Source organism: Lytechinus variegatus, chromosome 6 (assembly GCF_018143015.1).
Source record: "Lytechinus variegatus isolate NC3 chromosome 6, Lvar_3.0, whole genome shotgun sequence".
In the NCBI taxonomy this organism is placed as follows: domain Eukaryota; kingdom Metazoa; phylum Echinodermata; class Echinoidea; order Temnopleuroida; family Toxopneustidae; genus Lytechinus; species Lytechinus variegatus.
The window spans coordinates 24,368,186-24,396,108 of NC_054745.1; the positions used below are offsets into that span (position 1 = coordinate 24,368,186).

The 27,923-nt window shown below is 34.9% G+C and overlaps 1 protein-coding gene across 1 annotated transcript; it reads left to right on the forward strand.

Annotated features, from left to right (window-relative positions):
• LOC121417649 lies at positions 1-27,923 on the forward strand. The gene is made up of 5 exons (XM_041611386.1): positions 1-140; positions 745-842; positions 12,282-12,337; positions 13,099-13,144; positions 27,802-27,923. The coding sequence occupies exons 1-5, from the start codon at positions 79-81 to the stop codon at positions 27,921-27,923; spliced, it is 384 nt and encodes a 127-aa protein (XP_041467320.1). The 5' UTR covers positions 1-78.

A 27,923-nucleotide genomic window follows, 5' to 3' on the forward strand; every position in this document is an offset into this window, starting at 1 on the left:
ATTATACAAAATTATTTTCTAGATGAAACTAAAAAAACTCTGATCAACGGGGAGGCCCCTTGTAACAGATCTCGGATAATGGTCATTGGTCCGGCTGGGGTTGGCAAGACAAGTCTTATCCGTCGACTCACTGGACAGGTGTAAGTAAATATATGTTCTCTTTCTACATGTATATATGCTTTTATACCAATTGTGTGGAGCGGGAGTGCAATGCAGCTGCTGTATCATAATCATGACTTTAAATACATGCTCGTTTAATATACAGTTTGTTAAACCATCCATGGTTACACGTGCATATTTTCTTGGTAAACCGTGGGATAATCATAACTCTAGGTTTTTTTTTTTTATCCAGTGATACGCAAAAAACTTTTGCCAACAAAGAGTGTATCCCGGGGGGGCACTTTCATTGACATGATAACCCCACCCCCCCCCCTTTCATATTTTATCTCCTCCAATATGGGATTGTGAGCCTCAGATCAAAGAAATCCTGGATACTTTTCGCAAAACAACATATTAAATGAATAGAGATAAGTAAATGAACATACGCGCACACAGACGTGATATAGTTTAATTCTGTAAGATTTCAATTTCATGATAATTTTCTCGAATCATGACAAAAACATTTAGCAAGTACCCTTTTTTAGTTTTGGATATTTGAAAAATGTCATTTGAAATTTTCAATCTAACACCAATTTGTACTGCCTACTTAAGTCTCTATTGGTATGTTTACAATTTTCACTGAAGTTTTAATCCAGCTGAAAAAACTACCAAGGGTACGGAACAGAACATTGTATCTAAGAGCGCAGTAAGCAGCTGGAAAACAGTTGGAAATGAGAAAGATGGTAAGCATTTGAACTAATTTTATTTTATAAGTAGATATTTTCATGCTCTGCGTTTGATAAGCATTTTAAAATCATACCGATTTCATCAAAGTAGTAAACGCTTTGTATGTAGTCATCATAGTGTCTGCAAAGTATTACTTTCTCTCAAAAGCCCCTTTCACAATTGACGTACGACCATTTGCGACCTTTTGGTCGTGCGACAGGCTGCAACAGGCAACAATCGCTAGTCATCTCATAAGATCGCACAGAGGCTTTCACAGTTGCAACAGCTGTCGTACAACAAAAACAACCAGTAAACCCCGTTGCACGAGTAGGTCGCATATGCTCTTATTGTGAAATGAAACGGTAGTGCAATGTTGTAAGCCGTTGCGATCGGTCTTGCAATAGTCGCACCCAGTCGCAAGACAGGTCTCTGTACATGTAGGTCGTTTGCACATTTGCAAGTGTTGTACGACCTCCAGTCAAGTAAATGCGACTACTTAGTTGTGCCACCTCTCGCACCAAGTCGTACAACGTTGAACAACACTCGCACGATGATCGCTCGACCGATGGTACGACCCCGGGTACGGCCTGATGCGAATGAATCGATCGTATTTGATCGCGTTCGGATTTTGAACATGTTCAAAATTCAGATGTGACCAGTCACGACCACCTCGAGTTCGTGCGACCGTCTACAACGACTGCGGGTGCTCGCAAAACACCAATGGATCGATCATGCAACAACAAGAAAAAAACTGTTGCAGGCGGTCGTAAACTGGTCGGAAGTCGATTGTGAAAGGGGCTGAACGGTCGCATACGTGTGAATGCAACGGTGGTGGAATGTTGTAAGCAGTAATATCGATCGGTCTTGCAACAGTCTTATATTATCGCACGCAGTCGCAAGACTGGTCTCTGTAGGTCTCTAGCACATGTGCAAGTGTTGTAGGAACTCCAGTCTACTAAATGCGACTATACTTAGTTGTGCCACCTCTCGCACCAAGTCGTACAACGTTAAACAACACTCACACGATGATCGCCCAACCGATGGTACGACGTGATGCGAGTGAATCAATCGTATTTGATCGCGTTCGGATTTTGAGCATGTTCAAAATTAAGATGCGACTAGTCACGACCACCTCCGACCACCTCGAGTTCGTGCGATCGTCTACAACGACTGCGAGTGCTCGCAAGACACCAAGGGATCGATCATGCAACAACAAGAAAAAACTGTTGCAGGCGGTCGTAAACTGGTCGTACGTCAATTGTGAAAGGGGCTTAAGGGACCACTGTGTAGCAACAAATCAGATGCAGTAAAGGCCATCGCACACATTTCGACCTGACATGTCTACGACTCGTCTGCGACTGAGTGAGGGGGATGAATCCCAGGGTAGTCATAAGCATCGACACCGCACACCTGGCGATCCAGCCACAATGCTCTCTGCGACTCATGCATACGCCGTTTGCTTTTTGCCATATGACGCTTAACAATCATTAAGCGATGGCACTGCCGCCTGAGCGTGTAGGCGCATTAATGTGATGCAGCGAAATTTATGATGAAAATTTGTTAGCCTTACGTATATTTGATATCATATTGACAGCAAAAGTGACGCCATTAGACTTATGTAAAAGACTATCATCGATTAATATACATCTATTTTTGTTGAACGACCAATGACGTGCGTTTCCCGATCCGAATCGAAATCAATATCCATGAGTGAGTGGAGTTCTCGCTCGAATATAGGAGGGGTGGTCATAGTGTTGTATGAATCAAAATAAGATGTGCATATAATTTCAACCACATCATCGGTCTAATGAGAAAACACGCGATATATATATATGTTTGCGTATGTCGACGTTGTTATTCTTATGCAATAAGCATGATACAGGCATACATCGCTAGGTATTGCTGAATTGGTATCATCCATAAATCGGAATGGCCGGCAATGAGTTGTACTCCAGGATAGGCCCCATACAAACTTGACCAAACCTTGTTTTTTATGTATACAATATCTTTTTATGGTTTCTTGTCAATTCGAGGGTGCTTATTGCGAATCTCGATGATGCCACTCGTGTAACATTGAGCATTTTCCGCAAATTCGCAAACTACAATATGGCCACCAAAATATGCAAATTACCCATGAACATCCTAAAATTGGCTGTAAAATGCATGAAATCGCGTGACAGGAGTTAAATACATATACTCTCTCCAAAAAAAATGTGACATAACATTTATTTTCCTGGTATTCAAAATGGCCGCCATAGGCCATTGTCTACTCTATTACGTACAATATGAATAGGGAAAACAAGTTTTTACAAAAATGAGCACTAAATCGCAAAATGAATGATTTATGAACGAAGTAATATATGCAAATCAGCATTACTAACGAGATATATCATATATTATGTCATATATGAGAAACATTGCTGTATTTTAATATGTAAAATAGCCGCCACTGGCCAAAAGAGTATTATGTACAATGGCAATGACCGGGGCAAAAAAATTACAAGAGATTGCACTAAAATGCATAATATTAAGATAAACGAATGGATTGCTGACTAGATTATTAATATGCCATTAATGGGATAAATACTGTATTTTGAAATTCAAAATGGCCGCAATAGGCCCTTTATTTATCATGTACAATGCGAATGGAGAAACTAATTTTCACACGAGTATGAAACATAAAATGTATGTAATTGTGATCTACGAGTAAAATATAATCTAACATGTTTTATAGCAAGACATATTATTTCTTTTATCATGCATGAGATGAATGCTGTATTATGAAATTCAAAATGGTCCCTATAGGTCCAAACAGTATTATCTACAATGTGATTGGGGACATATCATTTTGTAACAATTTGCATTTGCTTGACTATGACATCCATATAATCCTGTTGTATGAGTAAAATGTTATTTGAAAATCCTTTTTTTATTATTATAGCATTTCTTCTGCCATATTGCGGATAAATACTGTATTTAGACATTCAAAAAGCCTCTACAAGCCCTTAATAAATTATGTAACATGCGAATAGGGAAACTTATTTTCACAAGAGTGAGAATCAAAAAATGCATATAACTGTGATGTACGAGTAAAAATATTGTCTTAAACGTGATTTCTAACTTAATACATCGTATATTGGTCGTGGAGGTAATAAATGATGTCGTTTGAAATCCAAATGGCTGACATATGCTCTTAAAAAAACTTGTGTACATTGTTAGTTTGAACAGCATTTAGCTTTATTTGACTCTAGATATTGCATATAATTGTAAATTGTGATGTAAGGGTGAATAATCGTCTAAACCCATGGTATCTAACGAGATATGTCATAATTTGGTGTAATTAAGGTGATAAATGCTGCATTTTTAAATTGAAAATGGCCCCCGTAGGCCCTTATCGTATCCTATACAATCTGAGTGGACACAAATAATGTTCACGAAAAGGTATTTATCTCCTAAATTACATAAGATATGCTTTTTTGTTTAAAATCATGTTTTCAGAAAACATGTCTCTCATACATCACTATTTGGCCAAGCAAAGCCAAATTCTGTTGAAATAATTTGTTCCCATTCACATTGTGAATAATACCATAAGGGCCTGTACCCGCCATTTTGACTTTCCAATAACAGTATATATCACCTAACTGGCAGAATAAATGATATATCTTAATAGAAATTATGCTTTCAGACAATATTTTACTCATAGATCACTATTACGTGCATGTATGGTGCTCACTCCTGTAAATATTGGTTTGCCACTTTGTATTGTACATGATACTGTTTATGTCTATGGCGGCCATTCTGAAAATCATAATGCAGTATTTAACACAAACTTGAAATCTGAATGATATATTCCATTAGAAAACACGTTTTAGATATTATCCCATTAATTTATCACATATATATATATATATATATATATATATATATATATATATGCATTTTGGTGCTTGCTCCTCTGTCTCATTATGCATAATACTTTTAGGGCCCTTGGGAGCCATTTTGAATATAAAAATGAAACATTCATCACACACATGGCATATTAATAATATATTGCGTTAACAATTATGTTTTAAGTCAGTATTCTATCCGTTTAATCGTAATAATATGCATTTTAGTGATCACTCTAGTGAATTTTTGGTCCCCATTGCCATCTTACGCAATACTGTTTGGGCCAGTGGCAGCTCTTTAGATATCAAAATACAACAATTTTCCCATATATGACATAAATAATAAATATCGTTAGTAATGATGATTTGCATATATTACTTCGTTCATAGATCGCATTTAATTTTTTTCCAGTTAAGTGCTCATTTTTGTGAAAATTAGTTTTCCCTATTCATAATGAACATAATAGAGTATAAAATGGCCTATGGCGGCCATTTTGAATATCAGAATGATAAATTTTTAGTAAAAAAATATTTTTTCACTCCTGCCACACAATTTCATGCATTTCATAGACATTCTGCGGACAATCTTAAGATTTTCATGGGTATTTTGCGCATTTTGGCGGCCATATCGAATTTTGCCAATTTGCAGAAAATGCTCAAGGTTACATGAGTGACATCATCCAGATTCGTATTCAGCACCCCCGAATTGACAAGAAACAATAAAAAGATATTGAAAACAAAAAAAGGTTGTGCTTCTTCAAAACTGGACTATTGGAAGTTCGGATGTTACAGTAGGCCTACTCTTAAATTAGAAAAATCTCGTAATACAATGTTTTAATGTCGCAAAAATCCACACAAATGTGTAAAGCTTTACATTTGTATTTCTTCTCTCATACGTGCACAGTATCAAAGCAATAAATTTGATCCAGCTGGGGCATGGCGGTTTGTCATTGTTCAAAACTCACCTTCACTCGACAAAGGGAAACATAATTAGTATAGTGTCGAAAATCTGTCTATCTGACGGTCAATCGGATCGGGCTCGCCCTAGCCACTAACCCGTCTCTGTGGGCTAGTGGTTAAGGCATCGGCATTCAAAGCTGGGAGCCGGGTTCAATTCCCGGCAGAGACATTTTTCGGCATCACCAATTTTTCCAAAGGGTAGATGGCTCTGGGGAACCTTGATTTAAGCTACGCCTACCACTGTTCTCGTCATCCATTTCTTTACAATATTTAAATAAAAAAGAGTTGCCTAAAAGCTGTTGTACATGTAAAGCTTTACACACACACACACACACATATACAGTGCGTATCATAAAAAACGGGACAGATTTTAAAAGTCTATAATTTTTTTGTTTAAAATAATGATGTCTATATTTTGGTTTTAATAGATGCTCTAAGGTCTTATCTTTGAAATGCAATTAAAAAAAATAAATTTTATTCATGCTTGAGCGAACACGGGACGTTTTTGTTGGGGGTTCAAAAAGAGGCTTGCGCCAGAATTGCAGAATATGTGTAATACAATGATCAGACTTCATGCTAATCAGGAGACTTCCTCTTGAACTTTTCACTATCTGTGCCACAATTTTCGAATTATGCTGTCAAATTTCATTTAACAAAATTATTTATTTAATTGAATTATTTTGTTTTTTTCATTTAAACTTCTCTTACCTTTTTATTTTCCTTCATAAGTAACTGAGAAAAGAAGATTTTTTGGGGGTCAACCCATGCAAGAAGATTTGAATTATAGATTGGGAAAACTTGTGATTATTCAAATTGTTTTATTATGCGAAACAAATAATGTTATGTACCTTTAAAAGACATGAATCTATTTTTCAAGGGGTCATTAATTCCTTGACCAAGTTTAATTGCTTGACAGGAAACGTAGGAAGGGATTCATGTTTTCAGTCACTATGGTGTATTGAGTCAATTTTGAGGGAGCTAGATATGGCAGATCGGGTAAAATGTATTCAAAAGTTGTGAGCGAGCGAAGTGAGCAGGCAAATATTCCCACTTTTTTTTAATTACAATATCAAATTTTGTAATAGATTTTGACATAATATTCAGAAAATGATATCATATTTTACTTTCTATCTTTCCTTATTTCCTGTCCACTTTTTTTCTTGGTCATGATTTTTTTAATTGAGGGGGGGGGGGGCAACCCGAGCACCCGCCCATGTGTGTGGCTTTGTTCAAAGGGCACCATAACTTTTGTAGCACATAATGAAAGGATTTGAAAAAAAAATTCCATGCTCTCCCATAATTCGGTTGATAAAAAATAAGTTTAGATTGAAGAAGGAATATTCAAAGCTAAAAGAGAGCAAATTAAAAAGAAATAACAGAATAATTCAAGCAAATAAATAGATCTGAAAATGAATTTTGACCGCATGATTTGAAAATTATGGCAAAGATAATGAAAAGGTTAAGAGGAATTCTGCTAATTAGCAAGATGTCCGAACATCATATTACTCATATTCCGCAATTCAGGCGCAAGCCTCTTTTTGAACCCCCATCAAAAACGTCCCGTGTTCGCTCAAGCATGAACGAAATTATTTTTTTTATAGCATTTGAAAGACAAGACCTTAGAGCACCTATTAACACCAAAATATAGACATAATAATTTTAAACTAAAATTTTATGGACTTTTCAAATCTGTCCCGTTTTTTTTGATACGCACTGTATATAAACCCCTCAAAAAAGTTCTGTAACTCAAGTTTGAGTGCTAATAAATTTTTTATGGTTCCATCATCATACAGAAAAGTGGTATCATTGGAAAGTATGATTATTCCTCTTCACGAGAATGCGTCATTTGTAATGCTAGTGTTATCATGAAATACACAGACATGATGAATATGCAGCAATGTAAAAAATGAAATGTTGCAAAATTCGTTGCCATGTCATGTGTGAGTTCTGCAACTGAAACTGCAAGTCTGAGTGATAATAATTTTCTTAATGTGCCGTCATCTTGTGTAAAATTGATATCTTTAGAAAGCATGATTATTCTTCTTTACAATCATGTGTCATTTGTAATGCGAGTGTTATCATGAAATACACAGACATGATAATACTCAGAAATGTTAGAAATGAATTGTTGCAAAATGCGTCGTCTCCAATAGCGAATTTCCAAATGTTTCGAGGATGAACCGAGTGCATTAACTGTCACCTGCATGGTGGAAAATTCTATTGAAATGGAGACTCTTGTTAAAAATCAATGCATTTTGCAACTTTTTCACTTCTGACTTTTCTCAATGTTCATGGTAACTGTATATTCCATGATTACATAATCACAACAAATGACATATCATTGTAAAGAAGAATAATTCAGCTTTCTAATGATACCATTTTCGTTTTTTATACTTCATGAACCAAAAAGATATCATCCCCCAAAACTGAGTTGCAAAACTTTTTTTGAGGGGTTTATATATGTATGTATATATGTATATATATATATATATATATATATATATATATATATATATATATATATATATATATATATATATATATATATATATATATATATATATATATATATACAGTGCGTCCCAGAATAAACGAAACCGAGATTTAGCGATCATTTATCATTACTTAATCATAAATAAAATAGACAAATGACCTACCAATTTAAAGCTTAGAATCTCCTCTTTCATCTGATATTACTTAGCTTATTTCTTATTCACGCATGAGTGAGCAAAAACAATGTGAAGAAAGGATACCAAAATCTCATTTGGCGAGGGGTATCTGGGTTTCAAAAAGAAAACCACATTTCTGAAAAGTTAAATATCTGCTCTTTAATTTGGTACCTCAATTACAGAAAATGGTCAAGAAATAAAAAAGTTCTGGTCATTTGAAATAAGGCTTGCATTTCCATAATTTCATGAGATAAACGTTTTCCCACAGAAGCTTTCACATGGTGAACAAAAGATTCAATGCATGGCTGATCGTCAACAAAACGGAGTGTCGAGTGAGTTTGAAAGCCAGCCTGGAGAACCTCTTCATTTTATGAAATTATTGAAATTCAAGCCTTATTTCAAATGACCAGAACTTTCTTATTTCTTGACCATTTTCTGTAATTTAGGTATCAAATTAAAGAGGAGATATTGAACTTTTCAAAAATGTGGTTTTCTTTTTGAAACCCAGATACCCCCCGCCAAATGAGTTTTTGATATCCTTTCTTCAAATTGTATTTGCTCACTCATGCGTGAATGAGAAATAATGTATGTAATATCAGATGAAAGAGGAGATTCTAAGCTTTAAATTGGTAGGTCATTTGTCTATTTTATTTATGATTAAGTAATGATAAATGATCGCTAAATCTCGGTTTCGTTTTTTCTGGGACGCACTGTATATATATATATATATATATGTATATATATACATATATATTCAGGCTTTCCTACCATTTTCGTTTTTTATACTTCATGAACCAAAAAGATATCATCCCCCAAAACTGAGTTGCAAAACTTTTTTTGAGGGGTTTATATATGTATGTATATATGTATATATATATATATATATATATATATATATATATATATATATATATATATATATATATATATACAGTGCGTCCCAGAATAAACGAAACCGAGATTTAGCGCGATCATTTATCATTACTTAATCATAAATAAAATAGACAAATGACCTACCAATTTAAAGCTTAGAATCTCCTCTTTCATCTGATATTACTTAGCTTATTTCTTATTCACGCATGAGTGAGCAAAAACAATGTGAAGAAAGGATACCAAAATCTCATTTGGCGAGGGGTATCTGGGTTTCAAAAAGAAAACCACATTTCTGAAAAGTTAAATATCTGCTCTTTAATTTGGTACCTCAATTACAGAAAATGGTCAAGAAATAAAAAAGTTCTGGTCATATTAAATAAGGCTTGCATTTCCATAATTTCATGAGATAAACGTTTTCCCACAGAAGCTTTCACATGGTGAACAAAAGATTCAATGCATGGCTGATCGTCAACAAAACGGAGTGTCGAGTGAGTTTGAAAGCCAGCCTGGAGAACCTCTTTATTTTATGAAATTATTGAAATTCAAGCCTTATTTCAAATGACCAGAACTTTCTTATTTCTTGACCATTTTCTGTAATTTAGGTATCAAATTAAAGAGGAGATATTGAACTTTTCAAAAATGTGGTTTTTATTTTGAAACCCAGATACCCCCCGCCAAATGAGTTTTTGATATCCTTTCTTCAAATTGTATTTGCTCACTCATGCGTGAATGAGAAATAATGTAAGTAATATCAGATGAAAGAGGAGATTCTAAGCTTTAAATTGGTAGGTCATTTGTCTATTTTATTTATGATTAAGTAATGATAAATGATCGCTAAATCTCGGTTTCGTTTTTTCTGGGACGCACTGTATATATATATATATATATATATATGTATATATATACATATATATTTAGGCTTTCCTACCATCCGGAAAGCCTTGAATATTGTATCTCCTACCACTAAATACGCATGTAAATAAGAAAACGCAACGTCACGATTGATCGCCAAGTGAGCATTTTGATATGCAAATTAGCAAAACCTAATCAAGCAGAGTGGAATATCGATTGGTTTTCCGCTCGAACATCGGGTGTTCCCGTTTTGAGTATGCAAATGAGAGAAAAACACACTCCGAGTTTGAGCGCAAGTTGCGCTTCGATTGGCGGTTTACTCTTCCGTGGAAGACTGATTACTAGGGGCTGGCTTTCGAGACGATTACAAAAAAAATAATATCTTCCTACGCATTTTCCAACGGCAAATGACATCTTTTGAATAAGGGACCACCTTGATTGATAAGGAAAATATTTGAAATTTTGAAATGTTTGTTAATTTATAAATTCGTTAGAAAATATCCTTGAAATTACGCAGCCGGTGCACGAGTTATCTCGATCTTAGTGTGTGAGTGTGGATAGGCTAGAACGAGTTATCTTGTTCTTCGGGTAGAAAGGGTTAATAAAGGAGAGCATGACACATTCTTCTTTCTAGTGTCCACTCGTCAATGGAAGTGGTCCCCCAGGAATTCAAAATCAAATCCTCCATTTCGGTGTAAAGTTAAACATAATGCCCATCACATATTGTGCTAGCTGGCTTACCGTTTGTGTAAGAGGAGCAAGCAAAAGAAAAAAAAGCAAATTCGGATGATTTTCAGACGTATAGGCCTATTGCTTGCTATGTACATACTAACGAATGTGAATTGGTTTAGTTGGTTTGGTGATGCGTGGTGTCACATAAAATGATTTTGCACATGAAAACCCGATCTATAGGGCCTGTAACACAAAGCTTAGTAATGATTGCAGTACAGTTTTCTATGATTGATTCTATTGAGTTTAATGTACAATCAGTCTTATAAAATCGAGAGCATGATTAATCTTTACCCATTGTGTTACGGGACCCTAATGTCTGCGTTATCGAGATTGCGAAGTTCGCTAATACTCGCTGTCTCCTGTCTTTTTACCCCTATCTGTATCCGCCTTTCATTCTTCTCAAGTCCTATTTTTTTGTTTTAACTTCGTGCTATTCCTCATATTCTTCTTCCTTTTCTTCCTTCCTTTCTTTTTATTTATTTTCCTTCTTTTCTTCGTATTCTTCTTTTCTATCTTCTTCCTTTTTTTTCGTCTTCTTCTTCCTTTTTAATACTTTTCTTCTCCTTTTCTTCTTTCTGTCACATCCTTTTTTCTTCCTTTATTGTTCTGATTAATTTGTAATTATTACAAATTTTACCCCCTTCCATCTAATTCATATTTGACTATCCAATATTCCACTTTATCATGAAATTATTTCCCAAACGATTTGGTTTATTTTCTGAATGACCATTTGAATTATAAAGGTCCGCTTAAAAGAAATGTTGTTCAGGTTGTTTCCTACCTCCTCTTTTTCATTTGAGAACATTGTCCCTTTTTTTAGATATTCCATGTTCACCTGTTTGTATATTTTGCATTTCCCTAATTCTTCTTCATCATATTCACATTTCGGTTTTCATGTTATATTTCTTTTTCTTTGCATTTCTTCATCGTTCTTTCTGTATTTTGCCATGCTGATCATTCCCTTTCGTTCTGACTAACTAACATACCATATGAATTGTTATATATTTTCAATCAACTTGAAGTATTTAATTGCATGTGTTTGAGTGTATCACATTGTGCCATTTGTATTATTGTCAATAATCCAAATGTAATGTTTGCAATAAATTAATAAATTTATTAATCAATCTTAGTTCGTTTGACAAAGGGACAAGATCCGCAATGATATTTTTTTTGAAAAAAATAATATGAAGACAGGTAGATTTAATTTATACTCAATTTTCTGCTAAAAATAGTAGGGAAGTAATTCATGACAATATAGTTGCCATAAGAATATTGCAATATGGGAAAATAAAAAAAGAGATATTCTCTCGGAGTGGTCTGAAGTGAATCTAACCCTTTTGCAATGCCAAATGCCAATATTGCTTCCGTGGCCCTCGTTATATGTGACTAATATTCTATGGTCAAAATACTATGAATTAATGCAGATTTCCACTTAATGAATACAATGCATACTTTACCTTTTGTTATATGCCGTTGTTTGTAGCCAGAGATGAAGTAGCAGAAAGCTTAGCATCGTGTAAACGTCAAGCCATAGATCAGGTTAGAGACCTTAGCATCTTACAACTATTCTTACAAATTTTCCTTAAAACCTTACAAATCTCACCAAATTGTATAAAAATTACTTTTGTTTCAAAGAAATGACATTTGCCGCTTTTTAATGCTTAATTTTCCATTATTTATTAGGGGGATACGTTTAACTTGGTAGCTGCTAGAATATTGTTAGGAATTAAAGAGTGTTTGGTAGCATACGTTTTTTTTCTTTCTTTTTAAAAAGTTCCTGCTGCAGATTCGTGAGAACACCGATGATCTTTCAATTATATCATTAAAAGTTATATATGAAATATGAAATCTAAATAATTTCTTGGTTTAAAACTTATGATTTTAATAGACACGTTCTGTTAAAGTGTTGAAAATCTTGTGTTATTACAATTTACCGTCCGATTTTATAGTTTCCTTTAAAATATTGTTTTAGGGTGTATGTGAAGAAAAAGTACACGTAGCGTTCGATTTTATAACTACTTATGAGACCTATAGGTAAGTAACCGTGGTAGTTATACAAGTAGATCGACGTAATATTATCTGAAATAATAATATCTGGTAGCACGTCATATGTTATCAAACCTGTCTTGATATACATATAAATAAAATACATAACATTTTGTCAAAATGTATGACACAAAAAAATACGTTCAGAACTGCACCGTGTTGAAATACATATAAATGTTTGCACATTATCATAAATTAAATCTATAATTTTGTTATCAATAGTAGGTCTAAATGTTTAACTCACTTTTTTACAGGGATCTAAAGGGGCTGAAGAACAACAACAGGTTGCAAGAAGCACAGGTTCGTTCTCAGTATAATTTAACTATAAAGAAGGGAAATAATGCTATGGCTATTTAGGGACCAAACAGTGACCAATGAGGCAAGAGACAGTTGCGAGGTATTTGGCATAGTTCTTACATCAAGGTGATCTTTTCATATTTCCAATCAAAAGGGATTGAGAGCAATGCCATATACCTACGAATGCTGCTCAATCATGTTTATTTACAAAATGAATACATTGGATAATGTTAAATAGGTCCAAATTGGCGCAAATGGTCGGAACATTTTGATTAAGTATTATAAGTATTATTATATTGAAATAATGTATCATAACACTGAGGAACAGCAACGTTTGAAACATTTTTGAAACAAATAAAGTCATTGTTTGGTCAAAATTACCACTAGCTTATGAATGGTCGTTGAGACAGATATATTTTGAAATATTTTATTAATCTACTTTAGAAAGTATTGAGACACTTCCAATCTAATGATAATGATGCGAATAATACCTCATTTCTGATTTTGCTGCCAACTTTGTGTGAAGTTTCCATTCATATAAAGCATAGATTGGCTAAAATCATGAGAATTAGTACAGTCCATGGTCAAACAACCTTTTGTATGCTCTATGCTAAGGTTTGTATCACGTTTATCAACATTTTTCACTTATTCCTGGTGTCGTATCTCAAGCTAATAATGATACTGAGCAACATTTGATTTTTTTCCAACTAAATTAATGCAGGGTCACTTGTCATTATTAAGGAAAAGGGTGGCCAAAAGGGGCCAATATCACTTATCGATGTGAAATCGTTATAGTCCGGCAGCCCAGGAGGTTTATTCAACCGAAAGCCGGACAAGCAAATGACCCCATAGCTGGATGGCATGGACCTTGAAGTTGATTTTGACAAAAAAAAATGCATTGCTGCCGGGTTCTATGTGTGGTCTTCCCTCCGAAATGACGTAATATATGACGTCACTACAAAATGGCCCTATTTCACCATTTTTCAGACATTCTACACATAGCATGAAGTCAAGGGAGAATATCTCAGCCAAATCATGCTTGTTTTGTATGAAACTTTCAAAATATATTGTTCAAGTAGTGCAAAAGAGATATGCACAATTTCACGAACATAAATCATTGTTTACATATGCAAATTACGTAATGAAATTTGCATATCATTAGTTTTGGAGATTTCTTGCATAAAAAATTGTCGAAAATCGATTCAGAAATTTATTTTCTTTTTTAGTGTACTTTATTTGATATTTTTCCTCTCAAGCATAATATCATTGTCTTCATCTATATCTCTACTTTAAGAAAATATATGTCAGTAATTGGAAATGACATTATAGACTGTGATTTCAGCCCCCTTTTCAATATGGTGCGCACATAGAAATCGTGCGTTTTTGGCCTATTTTCACCATATAGCTGAGGTGGGCGACCGATATGCCTACTTTATTAGTGCTTCTTGCATTTTGCATGATATTAAATCTTCCAAACAACATATTTTCATCTTCATTTTGACTCTGGTGATACATCAATGATTTCAGCACAGATTGATTGCCCATTGGGCAGTCTATAGGCTACGTTTTCAGCCTGGTTTTCAACAACGAACCTATACCATGTTTGACTGCATCGTTGTAGTCGAGCCGGATAAAGGGGTTTCTATGTACCATCAAAATATTTTTCACTCAATGTTTTGGTATTTGCCTAAAGTGTCTAGTTAATGAATCTTGATGTTCCCTTCCCAAAATCGTGTCCAACGGGGTTCAAAATTGATATCTTTGGCGGCCCTCTTGGACTTTTTAAAAATGAAAATCAATTATTTTCATATTTTATTTCACTTAGTCTGACAATGGGACAATCTTGTAATCAATACGCATTTCTCTATGATTGGGATAGTAGAAATCGATTTAATTCGTTTTCTGATGATATATTTTGAAATAAAATTTATCCCGAAATGGGCATGATTTTGGTCAAATATTTGCATGTGCATTGATATCTATCTGTTCAATCATTAACATCAACAACTATTTCAAATTATCAGCATTCGACACGAAAGAGGATATAATATACCGATAATACTGTAACGCTTCATGACAGTATGTATTCTTTATTTGCTTAGTTAAAGGGCAAATACCATTTTTACCCATTTATTGGAAAATATGCCACTTTGGAGCCCATATTAAGGCAAAAAATCAAAATGCAGATATCTTGTTTTTACAGGAAACCTTTTTAACACAGGATCTGAAAGAAAGAATTAAGTTAGAATGGAAGGGACTGTCATTTCGTTCATACGGTAGTAATCATGGAAAAGGTGTTTCGATACTGTGTAAAGAAAACTAGACTTTTGTCTTGATTCTAGTGCTATAGACAGCAATGGACGAATAATATTGCTTAATATGAACATCGGTGATAAGAAAATATGCATGGTAAATGTATACGTTCCGACAGAAAAGAAAGAAAAGATAAAGTTTTTGCATCGTCTGAGCAACTGGGTTCAGTGCCGAACGGACATTAAGTCGTATGCCTTAGTGTTCGGAGGTGATTTCAATTGTGTAAACAAGGCTGAGCTGGATACCTTAAGTGCAAAGTCTATTTATAAAAAAGCTACCTGAATATAATCAGTTGATTAAAAATTACAAATTAGTCGACATTTGGAGAAAATTACATCCAGAAAGTAGACAATTTACGTACAGAAATACATTTCTTCAAATGGCCTCTAGACTAGACTTTTGGCTTGTAGCAGATTCTTTATACAATTACGTCAGGCAGGCATGCATACGGTTACACTTCGTATTTCCGAAGCTTCGTAATTCCGAAGGTTCTTTATTCCGAAGGTTCGTAATTCCGAAACACGTAAATTGCCTATACCTCGATGTTCGTTAATCCGAAAACGAAATAGGGTTCGTTAATCCGAACATTTGTGGCGTAATTCCGACGATTCGTTATTCCGAAGGTTCGATAATCCGAAAAAGAAATAAGGTTCGTTGTTCCGAAGGTTCGTTAATCCGAAAACGAAATAAGGTTCGTTGTTCCGAAGGTTCGTTAATCCGAAAACGAAAAAAGGTTCGTTATTCCGAAGGTTCGTTGATCCGAAAACGAAATAAGGTTCGTTTTTCCGAAGGTTCGTTAATCCGAAAACGAAATAAGGTTCGTTAATCCGAAAACAAAATAAGGTTCGTTTTTCCGAAGGTTCGTTAATCCGAAAACGAAATAAGGTTCGTTAATCCGAAAACAAAATAAGGTTCGTTAATCCGAAAACAAAATAAGGTTCGTTAATCCGAAAAATGAAAACCGGGAAAGCAGAGGCAGAGGCAAGGGGAGGGGGGCGGGGGACACTGTTGCCGTTCAATTATCATATGAGGATGGGAAGGCAAGGGCGGCCGAACGAATTTTCGTTGGGGGTAAAGCCAAAAAATGAAACTCATACGTCAAAATTGGGACTGTGGTGATATTTTCACCTTAAGATTATCATCTGCTTGAAGTCATTGTCTGTTTGATAGTGATTAAGTAGAGAATAACTTTTTTGAAGTGACTTCTTATTATGGCAAAATGTATATTTAGGCTTTATTTTTTGGGAGAGAGTATAATGAGCGAGCGGCTTGGTAAAACAAATTCAAAGGTGAAGTTGTATAACGTTTTTTGTGGTCAGTTATTCTTAAAATGGCATTATTGCGAGGTGTTGCGAGCGTGAATCACAAGCTAAACTTTAGGTTATTTCAATAAAAAATGAAAATTAGTTTTTAAAAATCCGAGCAGATTTCTACTGTCATTAAAAAGATGTGCATCTAACTAAAGAATTAACACGAGCGCAAAACGCAAGCTTAAACATACTGACCAGAAAAGGAACCTGTTAAAGAAAGCATTTAGTGACCTCTTTAGGATGCATATTTCACCAATCGAATGAGAGTGCGAAGCGCAAGCTGAAATTTTTCAATATTCCAGCCTGAAAACTTAACTTAACTTGTATACTTTTAAAAGAGTATATTATTTCGAAAAAACATGAAAAACGGCATATTTATTTTTGAAAAAGGAACTTTCCCATTTGGAAAATATTAATTCCCCTGTTTTTTATTCCATTTTTGATGCCCCCTGCCTCCCTCCCGGCGGATCCAACTTTCGTCAAATAGAGGGGGGGGGGGATTTTTTTAGCCATATTTTCCTTGATCGGCAGTTTAAAGTTGATTTTTGTTTGTTTCTTTGAAAGGGTAGTCCTAACAGTCAATAATTAGCTTTATCCTTATAAAATAAAGTAAATATGTAATAACATGATAAACCCTTTTTAAATAATGCGAGTGCGAGCTATATTTTTGTTAATATGATGGGCAATATGTTTGTGATCTTCAAAGCGAGATGCCTATGTAACTAAATTTAGATAATAACTGCTAGCAAGAAGCGCGAACATAATTTTTAAATATATAAGCTCTGATCTGATCTAAAGGGGACATTTTAAGAACTTTTTGCAGTTAGCCATGAAGACGATGCGTGTTTATCCTATGGCGGCGGAACGTATTTTTTTTTTGGGGGGGGGGGCAAAGTAAAAAAAAGGGGGCCAATAGGGGCAATTTGGTGCAAACGGATATTTTCACCATTAGATTATCATCTGTGTAAAGAGGTTGTGTGTTTTTGTAGTAACTAAATTGAGCACAATTTTTTAAGTGATCACTAAACATGCTAAAGTTATATATTTACGTTTCATTTCTGCGAGAGTAGAGAGCAAGCGGTTTGGGGGAAAAAGTCAAATCTGAAGATGTAAAATTCACCTTTTTGGTCAATACTGTGAAAAGGGCATCCTTGTGAGATGTTGCGAGCGAATCACGTGCTCAAACTTTTGGAAATTTCATGTGGGCCTAGAATGATGATATTGATAAAGATATCATTTACCCAGGGAAGCCACTTCAGTTCTGAAAACTATTCTCCCAGCTATTATTATTTTTTTTTACAAGAATGCTATAGAATGTCTAGTTTTCAGGTTGGAAAATCGGAAAAATTTGGCTCACGTTTCTCGCTCGCATCAAGTATTGTTTATTGAGGAACTCATTCTATTCCTGGTTACAAAAAAGAAGTATGAAATGTCCAGTTTTCAGGTTGGAATATCACAAATTTTAAGCTTGCGGTTCGCGCTCTTATTAGTTCGTGAGATATATATTCTATTCATGAGTCACTAAATGCAGTCCTTAAAAGATTACTTTCTGAAGCCTGTTGCATAAAACTTTTTACCAGAGAAAACTCTGGTAAAAACTGAAAACTAAGGTTAGTCTGATTTCCGCCAATTACTTTAGCACAGGGCAAAAACTCCTGTAAAAACAACCTGAGTTTTCTCAGGTAAAAAGTTTCATGCAACGGGCCCCAGGTCAGTATATAAACAAATTACAACTCGCCCTCGCATTAATTCTTTAGAAAGATACACATCTTTCTCACGATTACAAAAATGCTCCCAATGCTCACTTCACGTCTTGTTACATGAAATGTCTACTAGTTTCAGCTTGCGATTCGCGCTTTAAACATCTCACAAGGATCATTATTAGCATTATTTTTATTTTTATTACCAGCAGAAGCTGTTATTAAAAATGACATCCCCTCCAATACAAATCCTATTACCTAGAGGTTGCTCGCACGCTTCCAACACACTTGATCCCCTGCATCTTTAATTAAACCATTTGCTTATAGGCAGCAATTGCTCAGATAAAATCGAAATTAGCCTATGCTTGATCAGGGCGCCATTCTTAATGAAATACATGCTTTGGCCCCAACACACATCATCGATCGTTATTACTATCATTGCATAATATCTTGTAATCTTGTAATGACAACATCGTTTTTGTTACCAAAATGAATTATTTTCATTTTCGGAAATACGAACCTTATTTAATTTTCGGATTAACGAACCTTATTTCGTTTTCGGATTAACGAACCTTATTTCGTTTTCGGATTAACGAACCTTATTTCGTTTTCGGATTAACGAACCTTCGGAATTACGAACCTTATTTCGTTTTCGGATTAACGAACCTTCGGAATTACGAACCTTATTTTGTTTTCGGATTAACGAACCTTCGGAATTACGAACCTTATTTCGTTTTCGGATTGACGAACCTTCGGAATTACGAACCTTCGGAAATACGAACCTTCGGAATAACCGAACCTTCGGAATTACGAAGCTTCGGAATTACGAATGTATGGGCATGCATACAACCAGTAGTTCTATGCCCCGATCATTGTGCAGTTACAGTTACACTGATTTGTGAAAATGTCAATCGAGGCAGAGGGTTTGGGAAGTTGAATAATTCCCTTTTAATGAATGAAGAATATAAATTACTAATTAGGAATATAATACGTGGAATGAAAGAAGAGATGAAAGGCGAAAAGGATGTGTAATATGTTTGGGATTTATGTAAAATCAAGATAAAAGAAAACTCCCTTCGTTTTGCCAAACGATTAAAAATAAAAGAAAATGTTAATATAATAACTTTAGAAAATAAATATGAAGAGTTGATTAAGAGCACTGAAAACGATAATGAAAAAGATATAGTAGCATTGAGAAGGAAAATAGAACAATTTTACTCAAAACAATGTGCCGGTGCACAAATCAGGTTAAGAGTGCAGTATTATGAAGAAGGAGAGACAAATATGAAATATTTTGTTGAAAAAGAAAGGCAGAATGCAGTTAAAAAGACAATTCCGTCTTTGAAGATAGGAGGGAAAAATGAGCATAGCATGAGTAAAATTTTGAAATATGTACATAAATTCTACTCAATATTATATACTTCGTTGAATAAGAACAAATGTGAGGTTAGAGAGTACGTTCAAGATATTGATGGATCACAATTGAAAAGTGAAGAAGCGAATACATGTGAAGGTAAAATATCAAAATTAGAAATAACACAGGCACTGAAAAATATGAAACGAAATAAAACACCGGGCGGAGATGGACTGACGGTAGAATTTTACATCGAATTCTGGGAAGATATACAGGATTTAGTTTTGTTTAGTTTGAATGCGGGCTTTGAGAAAGGACGTTTATCGTACACCCAACGGCAGGGTATTATAACATTATTGTATAAAAAGGGAGATAAAGAAGATATCAGAAATTGGAGGCCAATAACGTTACCTAACATTGACTACAAGTTGGCTGCAATGGTCTTAGCCAATATTACGGATAAATGAAGATCAAGTTGGTTATACAAAAGGTAAAGTTGGGTATTGTAATGCAAAAGTGATTCAGGATATTATTGACTACACACAACTTGAACAGGTTGATGGTCGTCTTATATTTGTAGATTTCTACAAAGCATTCGACAGTCTGGAGTGGAATTTTATAGATGAATGTTTAGAAAAATATGGTTTCAAAATAATGTTCAGAAAATGGGTTTCGATTCTATATACACAAATATCGAATTGCGTTCTTTTGAATGGATATTTTACAGAAACATTTTACCCCACTAGAGGGATAAGGCAAGGTTGCCCGTTATCTGCGTTACTTTTTATCTTAGCTGTTGAGTTTGTCAGCAACAAAGTCAGAAGTGATAAGGATATAAAGGGAATTTGTGTTGGAGAAATATCTAAAGAAATAAAGTTATGTCAGCTAGCTTACGACCTGACACTTTTTATGCAAAATAATTATTCAGGAAATAAAGCCATAGAGCATATAATAAGTTTTAGGTGTTATTTTAAACAAGGAAAAAACACAAGTTATGTGGTTGGGGAAAGATAAACCTTTAGAAATGATAAGTAATATTCCATGGGCTGAGAATAATGTTAAAGCCCTTGGTATATTTTTTACCAGACATGAATCTATGAGCTGCGAACTTAATTGGTCAAAGGACAAAATTAATAAAATAGAAAGATTGCTTAACATTTGCAAACAACGAAATCTTACATATAAAGGTAAGATAATTGTCTTAAAAACATTAATATTGTCTAAATTTGTATACACTGCTCAAATTATTTTTTGTCCTAACGAAACAGTTAAAAAATAGACAAATTAATGATGAACTTTCGTAGGGGATCCAAAATTCACAAAGTAAAAAGAACTATGGTAATTAATGATTTGTCAAATGGTGGATTAAATATGTTAGATCTAGGTATACAGTTAAACAGTTTTAAGTTAAGATGGCTTTTCAAATATTTCGATGATACTGAATCAAAATGGAAATGGATGTTTGATTATTGGTTTGATAAATTAGGTGGAAGCTTTATTTTGAGAAATTGTAAGTGTGATCCACAATATATCCTGTTATTGAAAACGATTCCAAGGTTTTATCGTGAAATATTTATGTCTATTTTATTTAAAAAAAAAAGAAAAATTGCTTAAGGAAACGAAAAAAATAATCTCAAGTGCAGAGATTTGCAAAAAATTGTTATGGTTTAACAACAATATCAGACATAATGGAAGGATGTTGTTATTTAGGAACTGGATACGGTCAAATATTTTGTTCATTGGTGATCTGGTATCTGAGAATACCGTTCTTACTGTAAATAAGTTAAAAGAAAAGTTAGTCAATCTTGATGGACAATGGTTGTCAGAATATGCAGTTTGTATAATGTCAATACCAAAAAATGTGGAGAGAACAACTAAAAGAAAATAACCTTGCTTTGTTTAGAAAATTCAAAAATTCAATCTTGAATGACGAGTAATGTATGCCATCTGTAAATACATTGCTTAATTGTAACTCTAGGGTAAAACAAATTTATCAAGAGATGTTGCAATTAAATGTTGAAAGATCAAGGGCCGAATTATTTTGGAGAGAAATTTTAGATGAAGAAAATAAGAATTCTTGGTTGTTTACATGGACACTGAAACTCAAAAGTATTCAAGATAATGCCATAGCCCACTTTAATTTCAATTTTGTGTATAATTTATTACCTACTCTCAGTAACTTAAAAAAATGGAATTTAAGAAACACTGATATTTGTAGTGAGTGCAATAAGTTGAGTGATTTATTTCATTTGTTTTGGTTTTGTATTGAGGTTGATAAGTTCTGGAAATACGTTGAAGCACTCGTAAAAAAATGTTTAATTCAAAATTTTCGTTTGAAGCCTCAGCATATTGTTTACGGTCTAAGAAAAGAAAAAGGAAAAGAAATTAATTTAATTTTGAATTATGCATTATATTCTATTTACAAATGTTACAAGATTACATTAGTTACACTAAAAAAGATGAAGTTATATGATTTGAAAATTATGTTGGTATATGTTATTGAAAAAAGATATGATAATGAGAAAGTTAAACGAAAGGAAAATTTGTATATGAATATGAGAAAATGGAATCTAATACTAAATAACTTGTAAAATGTGTGTTTGTGTACATAAATATGTGTATATTTTTATTCAAATAAAGACCAGTACTGGTTTAAAAGAAAAAAAAAGGCAAAAAACGTATCTGATATGGAATAAAGACACTTTCATTCTTTTTAAACTACATGGAGATAAGAAGGGTAGAGTTTCCTTTATCTGCTACTAGCATACTTAAGCATACTCCTTCTGGGAGCGTCGAAATCACCCACCCTTTTTCATATTTTACCTATTTGTGGGAAATGTGCTTTTTCAAGCCCCCATTGAAGCAAAAAGTGTTGCAGCTGTGTAGTACGGCCACTTTCATTGTTTTTAAACTTTGTGGAGACAAGAATATAGTTTCCTCTATCTGCTACAAAAAAGGTGTGCTGGTACAGCAAAGCCTACCCCCTCTGAGGACTGCTGAAGTTACCCGATAATTATACGTATTTTGCCCATTAATGGGAAAATATGCTATTTTCGAGCCCCGATTGGGGCAAAAAGTGCTTCTGCTATTTAGTAAAACCACGTTTATTATTTTCAAACTATATGGAGACAAAGGAATAGAGTTTCTTCTATCTGCTACATATAAAGAGGTGTTGGCATATTTGAGCATACCCCCTTAGGGGGTTTCCGAAATCACTTACCCTTTTTCCATATTTTACCTATTTATGGGAAAATATGCTATTTTCGAGCCCCAATTGAAGCAAAAGTGTTTCGTCTATGTAGTAAGGCCACCTTTATTATTTTCAAACTACATGGAGACAAAAGAGTAGACTTTCCTCTATCTGCTATATATAAGAAGTGCTGGTACAGCAAAGCCTACCCCCTCTGAGGACTGCTGAAGTTACCCGATAATTATACGTATTTTGCCCATTAATGGGAAAATATGCTATTTTCGAGCCCCGATTGGGGCAAAAAGTGCTTCTGCTATTTAATAAAACCACGTTTATTATTTTCAAACTATATGGAGACGAAGGAATAGAGTTTCTTCTATCTGCTACATATAAAGAGGTGTTGGCATATTTGAGCATACCCCCTTAGGGGGTTTCCGAAATCACTTACCCTTTTTCCATATTTTACCTATTTATGGGAAAATATGCTATTTTCGAGCCCCAATTGAAGCAAAAGTGTTTCGTCTATGTAGTAAGGCCACCTTTATTATTTTCAAACTACATGGAGACGAAAGAGTAGACTTTCCTCTATCTGCTATATATAAGAAGTGCTGGTACAGTAAAGCCTACCACCTTTGGGAACTGCCAAAGTTACCCGCCCCTTTTACGTAATTTGCAAATTCATGGGCAAATGTGCTATTTTCGAGCCCCCATTGAGGCAAAAGGTGTTTCTGCTATGTAGTAAAACTACTCTTATTGCTTTTAAGCTATATGGAGACGAAAGAGTAGAGTTTCCTCTATCTGCTACATATAAAGAGGTGTTGGTATATTGGAACATACCCCCGTTGGGGGGTCGCTAAAGTCACCTAACCTTTTTCCATATTTACCTATTTATGGGAAAATATGCTATTTTCGAGCCCCCATTGAGGCAAAAAGGTGTTTCTGCTTTGTAGTAAAACTACACTTATTGCTTTTAAACTATATGGAGACAAAAGAGGAACCTTTTCTCTATCTGCTACATATAAAGAAGTGCTGATACAGAAAAACCTAGCCCCTTTGGGAACTGCCAAAGTTATCCGCCCCTTTTACGTAATTTGAAAAATCATGGGAAAATGTGCTATTTTCGAGCCCCCATTGAGGCAAAAGGTGTTTCTGCTATGTAGTAAAACCACTCTTATTGCTTTTAAAATATATATATGGAGACGGAAAAGTAGAGTTTCCTCTATCTGCTACATATAAAGAGGTGTTGGCATATTGGAACATACCCCCCTTAGGGGGTCACCAAAATCACCTACCCTATTTCATATTTTAATTATTTATGGGAAAATATGCTATTTTCGAGCTCCCATTGAGGCAAAAGGTGTTTCTGCTGTTATATATATAAGAATAATTGTAAAAGAATTTTAAAAGCAATTACATTCATCTATTAGTTATTTCCCTTTAAGGATATCCAAGAATTGTAAAGAACATTCCAGGATGTCTTTTTATTATGCAGGCCTTGCCTATTTAAAGGCCAAGGAGTTTTATTGTTGAATAGGGAAAAGCCAAACAATAGAATTGTATTGGTAGTGGAAATGAATAGGCTTAGGTATTTTGTTTACACATGTTGATTTCAATGAGGTCATTCAAGAATGTTTTAGAAATAAAGAAGCTTCCAGAAGAGTGAATTCTAGAAGCTTGTAGATTAGTTGAAATTTGAGAATGATCTAGAATACTTGTAATTAGTATTTAAGGCTGGCAGATTTTCCAAGGATCATCACATCATATGAGATCACTTCACCAGATCATATCAGTTTATTTCCACCTGGAATATCTATATTGTGTGGAATTATTTGCCCACCATCAATGAACTGTTTGCAGTTATTTTGAGAGAGAAATTATCAGTTCTCATCGAGATCATCAACATCATCAACCTGTTCAATGAACACGTTTCAACTCATGGATTGCTGAAATTGATTGTTAATCATCATCAACATCGTCTTCACGGACATTTCAACTCGTTACAGTGACTCTTATTATTCATCGGACTTCAACATCAGTTTCATCATCGCCATCATTGTGAATTTTCGCCAGTCAACTGGGATTTTCTCATTTGGATTATTACTTGGATATAGTATCATCACTTCGGGATTTTACATCGGACACTTCAAGAGATTTATGTAAGATCATTATTTGGTTTTATTTTGTTAAGTACATGATTTATTTCCTATAATAAAAAAAGGGAAATTTAAATTAAATCTTGTTTGTTATTTGTTGCAGTATCGTAACACTGCTATGTGGTAAAACTACTCTTATTGCTTTTAAACTATATGGAGACGAAATAGTAGAGTTTCCTCTATCTGTTACATATAAAGAGGTGTTGGCATATTGGAACATACCCCCCTTGGGGCCGGGGTCGCCAAATTCACCTACCCTATTCCATATTTACCTATTTATGGGAAAATATGCTATTTTCGAGCCCCCATTGAGGGAAAAGGTGTTTCTGCTATGTAGTAAACAATCTCTTATTGCTATTAAACTATATGGAGACAAAAGAGTAGACTTTCCTCTATCTGCTACATATAAAGAAGTGCTGGTACAGTAAAGCCTACCCCCTTTGGGAACTGCCAAAGTTACCCGCCCCTTTTACGTAATTTGCAAAATCATGGGAAAATGTGCTATTTTCGAGCCCCCATTGAGGCAAAAGGTGTTTCTGCTATGTAGTAAAACTACTCTTATTGCTTTTAAACTATATGGAGACGAAGAGAAGAGTTTCCTCTATCTGCTACATATAAAGAGGTGTTGGAATATTGGAACATACCCCCCTTATGGGGTCGCCGAAATCACCTACCCTTTTTCCATACTTTACCTGTTTATGGGAAAATGTGCTATTTTCGAGCCCCCATTCAGGCAAAAAGCGTTTCTGCTATATGGTGAAGCCAGTTTCATTCTTTTGAAACTACATGGAATTAAAGGAGTAGACTTTCTTCAATCTGCTGCTAATAAGTGGTTGCACAGCAAAGTCTATCCCCTCCGGGGGTTCCGAAAGTCACCCACCCCTTTTCCATATTTTTTCCAATATGGGGAAAATCTGCCAATCTTGGAGCCTCTGAAGAAGGTAGCAGTCGATGTGCCAGCACTTTTTTTTACATGTAGCTGATAGGAAAAAATGCCTCTTCTTTTATTTCCAAGTGGTTTCCAAAATCAAAGCTAGCTTTACTATATAGCAGAAATGCCCTTTTGTCTGAATGGGGGCTCAAACATTGCATTTTTTACAATAAAGAATGAAAATAGAATTAAAACTGATAAAGAAGATCCTACTTTGTCATCTTTATGTGGTTACAAAACAAAAACAAGGGCTTTACCGCAAGGCAGAAACACTGTTTGCCTCAAAATGACTAATTTTCCGAGAAACTGGCAAGATACGAAAAAAAGATTGGGTGACTTTGGCAGCCCCCTGAGGGGTAGGCTTTGCTATGCCCAAATTTCTTTATATGTAGCTGATAGAGAAAAGTGATTTAAAGGAAAAAAATACATACTCAAAACAAAATTTTAACACATTGGGGGCTCCGAAAACCACGATATAATAATAGCCAAGCTATGGATAATGGTATGGTACTGTATGTAACATTTTACTGGTTCTTTTGGGACTATGCTTTAAGGTGCCCGACAGCAATTGCATGCAAAATGAAAATGTAGCGGCACAGCTTTGCAAGACGGCCGGTGGCCGCCCACCGTCTTGCGCTGCCCACGTACAAAAAAAAGACGGGAGTCAAAGAATGACAAGTTCGATGAAGTTAAGTTGTGTATCAGGTTTTATTCTAAATCAAAGTCAGATTACAAGCTGGATTATAATATATGTCGCATCTCTGGGCTGGACGACCGACGACAGACAAAAATTAAGCCGACATGGCCTACGGCGGCAAAACAAATCGGGAACGAAAAACTGCCCCTTGTCAACTAAACACTCCCTTTTTATCCCCTTTTTGGTCAAACACCGCGTGGCGAAAAAGCCTTTCCCAAGTCGACCCTATCACTTTTGGTGTAATGCGCGAAATTAATCCGCCTATAATGTAAGTATATAAAACGGAACTTAATTATTGTGTACTCCGATTCCAAATTCAAGTTCTTCGGCTTTCCATTATTCTTCCAACTTACGTAACTCTCTTGACCACTCCCCCAACTGCTCTCTCAGTCAATTAATCCTCTTTTGCGACTCTTCTCACTTCAGCCACTCCCACTCACAGCTCACTTCCACCAAGGAATTACCAGCACTCCTTGCTTCCACACCTGTTCACATTCTCTCTCTCTCTCTCTCTAATCACTGAAGAATGCAAGCGAGCCGAAGGACATGAATAAGAAGCAAAGTAGTAAATAACTGAAGTTCCAATGGACTTCTATTAGTCCTGAACGCCTAGCAACCCAGTCAGTTTGCCCTCTTTCACTTCCACATTCCAATCGCTAGCCTGGCCCAGAAAAACTAGCAAACGAAATCAACACCTTTAAGGAATGTAAACAATGGAAGAAGGCGAACGAACTTCTTTACCCAAACAAACAAATCTCTATTTTCTATCCCGCTATAACTCTCCCCTACTGAATCGATCTGTTCCATAAGATCGCAAAAAATATGAAAAAAAAAGATTTGTTGATACTGACGGTCGTCCATCCATGACACTTACAATTTGTCATAAACAATATAAACATTTCAACATCGTTCTATATTTATGCCAAATATTGTTATTTCAAAATCTTCCCTTTTTTGGTAAATAGATTGCATGTATATACATTATACCTGTACCTTCTTCAATTAAAAATAGGATTTGGAGAGCTTCCATCAGGGGAATGTCAACGTATAGGCATTGGGAAGTGGATGACCCAAGCTTCCTGCTGCTTCATCGATGACATCACCCCTTCAAAGATGAACTTTCCAGACCCCTAA

Excerpts from the sequence above, each read along its gene's own strand:
- LOC121417649 (XM_041611386.1), top strand. The coding sequence starts at position 79 with ATGGTCATTGGTCCGGCTGGGGTTGGCAAGACAAGTCTTATCCGTCGA. Across the intron at positions 843-12,281 it reads AGTTGGAAATGAGAAAGATG|CCAGAGATGAAGTAGCAGAA; the intron begins GTAAGCATTTGA and ends CGTTGTTTGTAG. Across the intron at positions 12,338-13,098 it reads AACGTCAAGCCATAGATCAG|GGATCTAAAGGGGCTGAAGA; the intron begins GTTAGAGACCTT and ends ACTTTTTTACAG.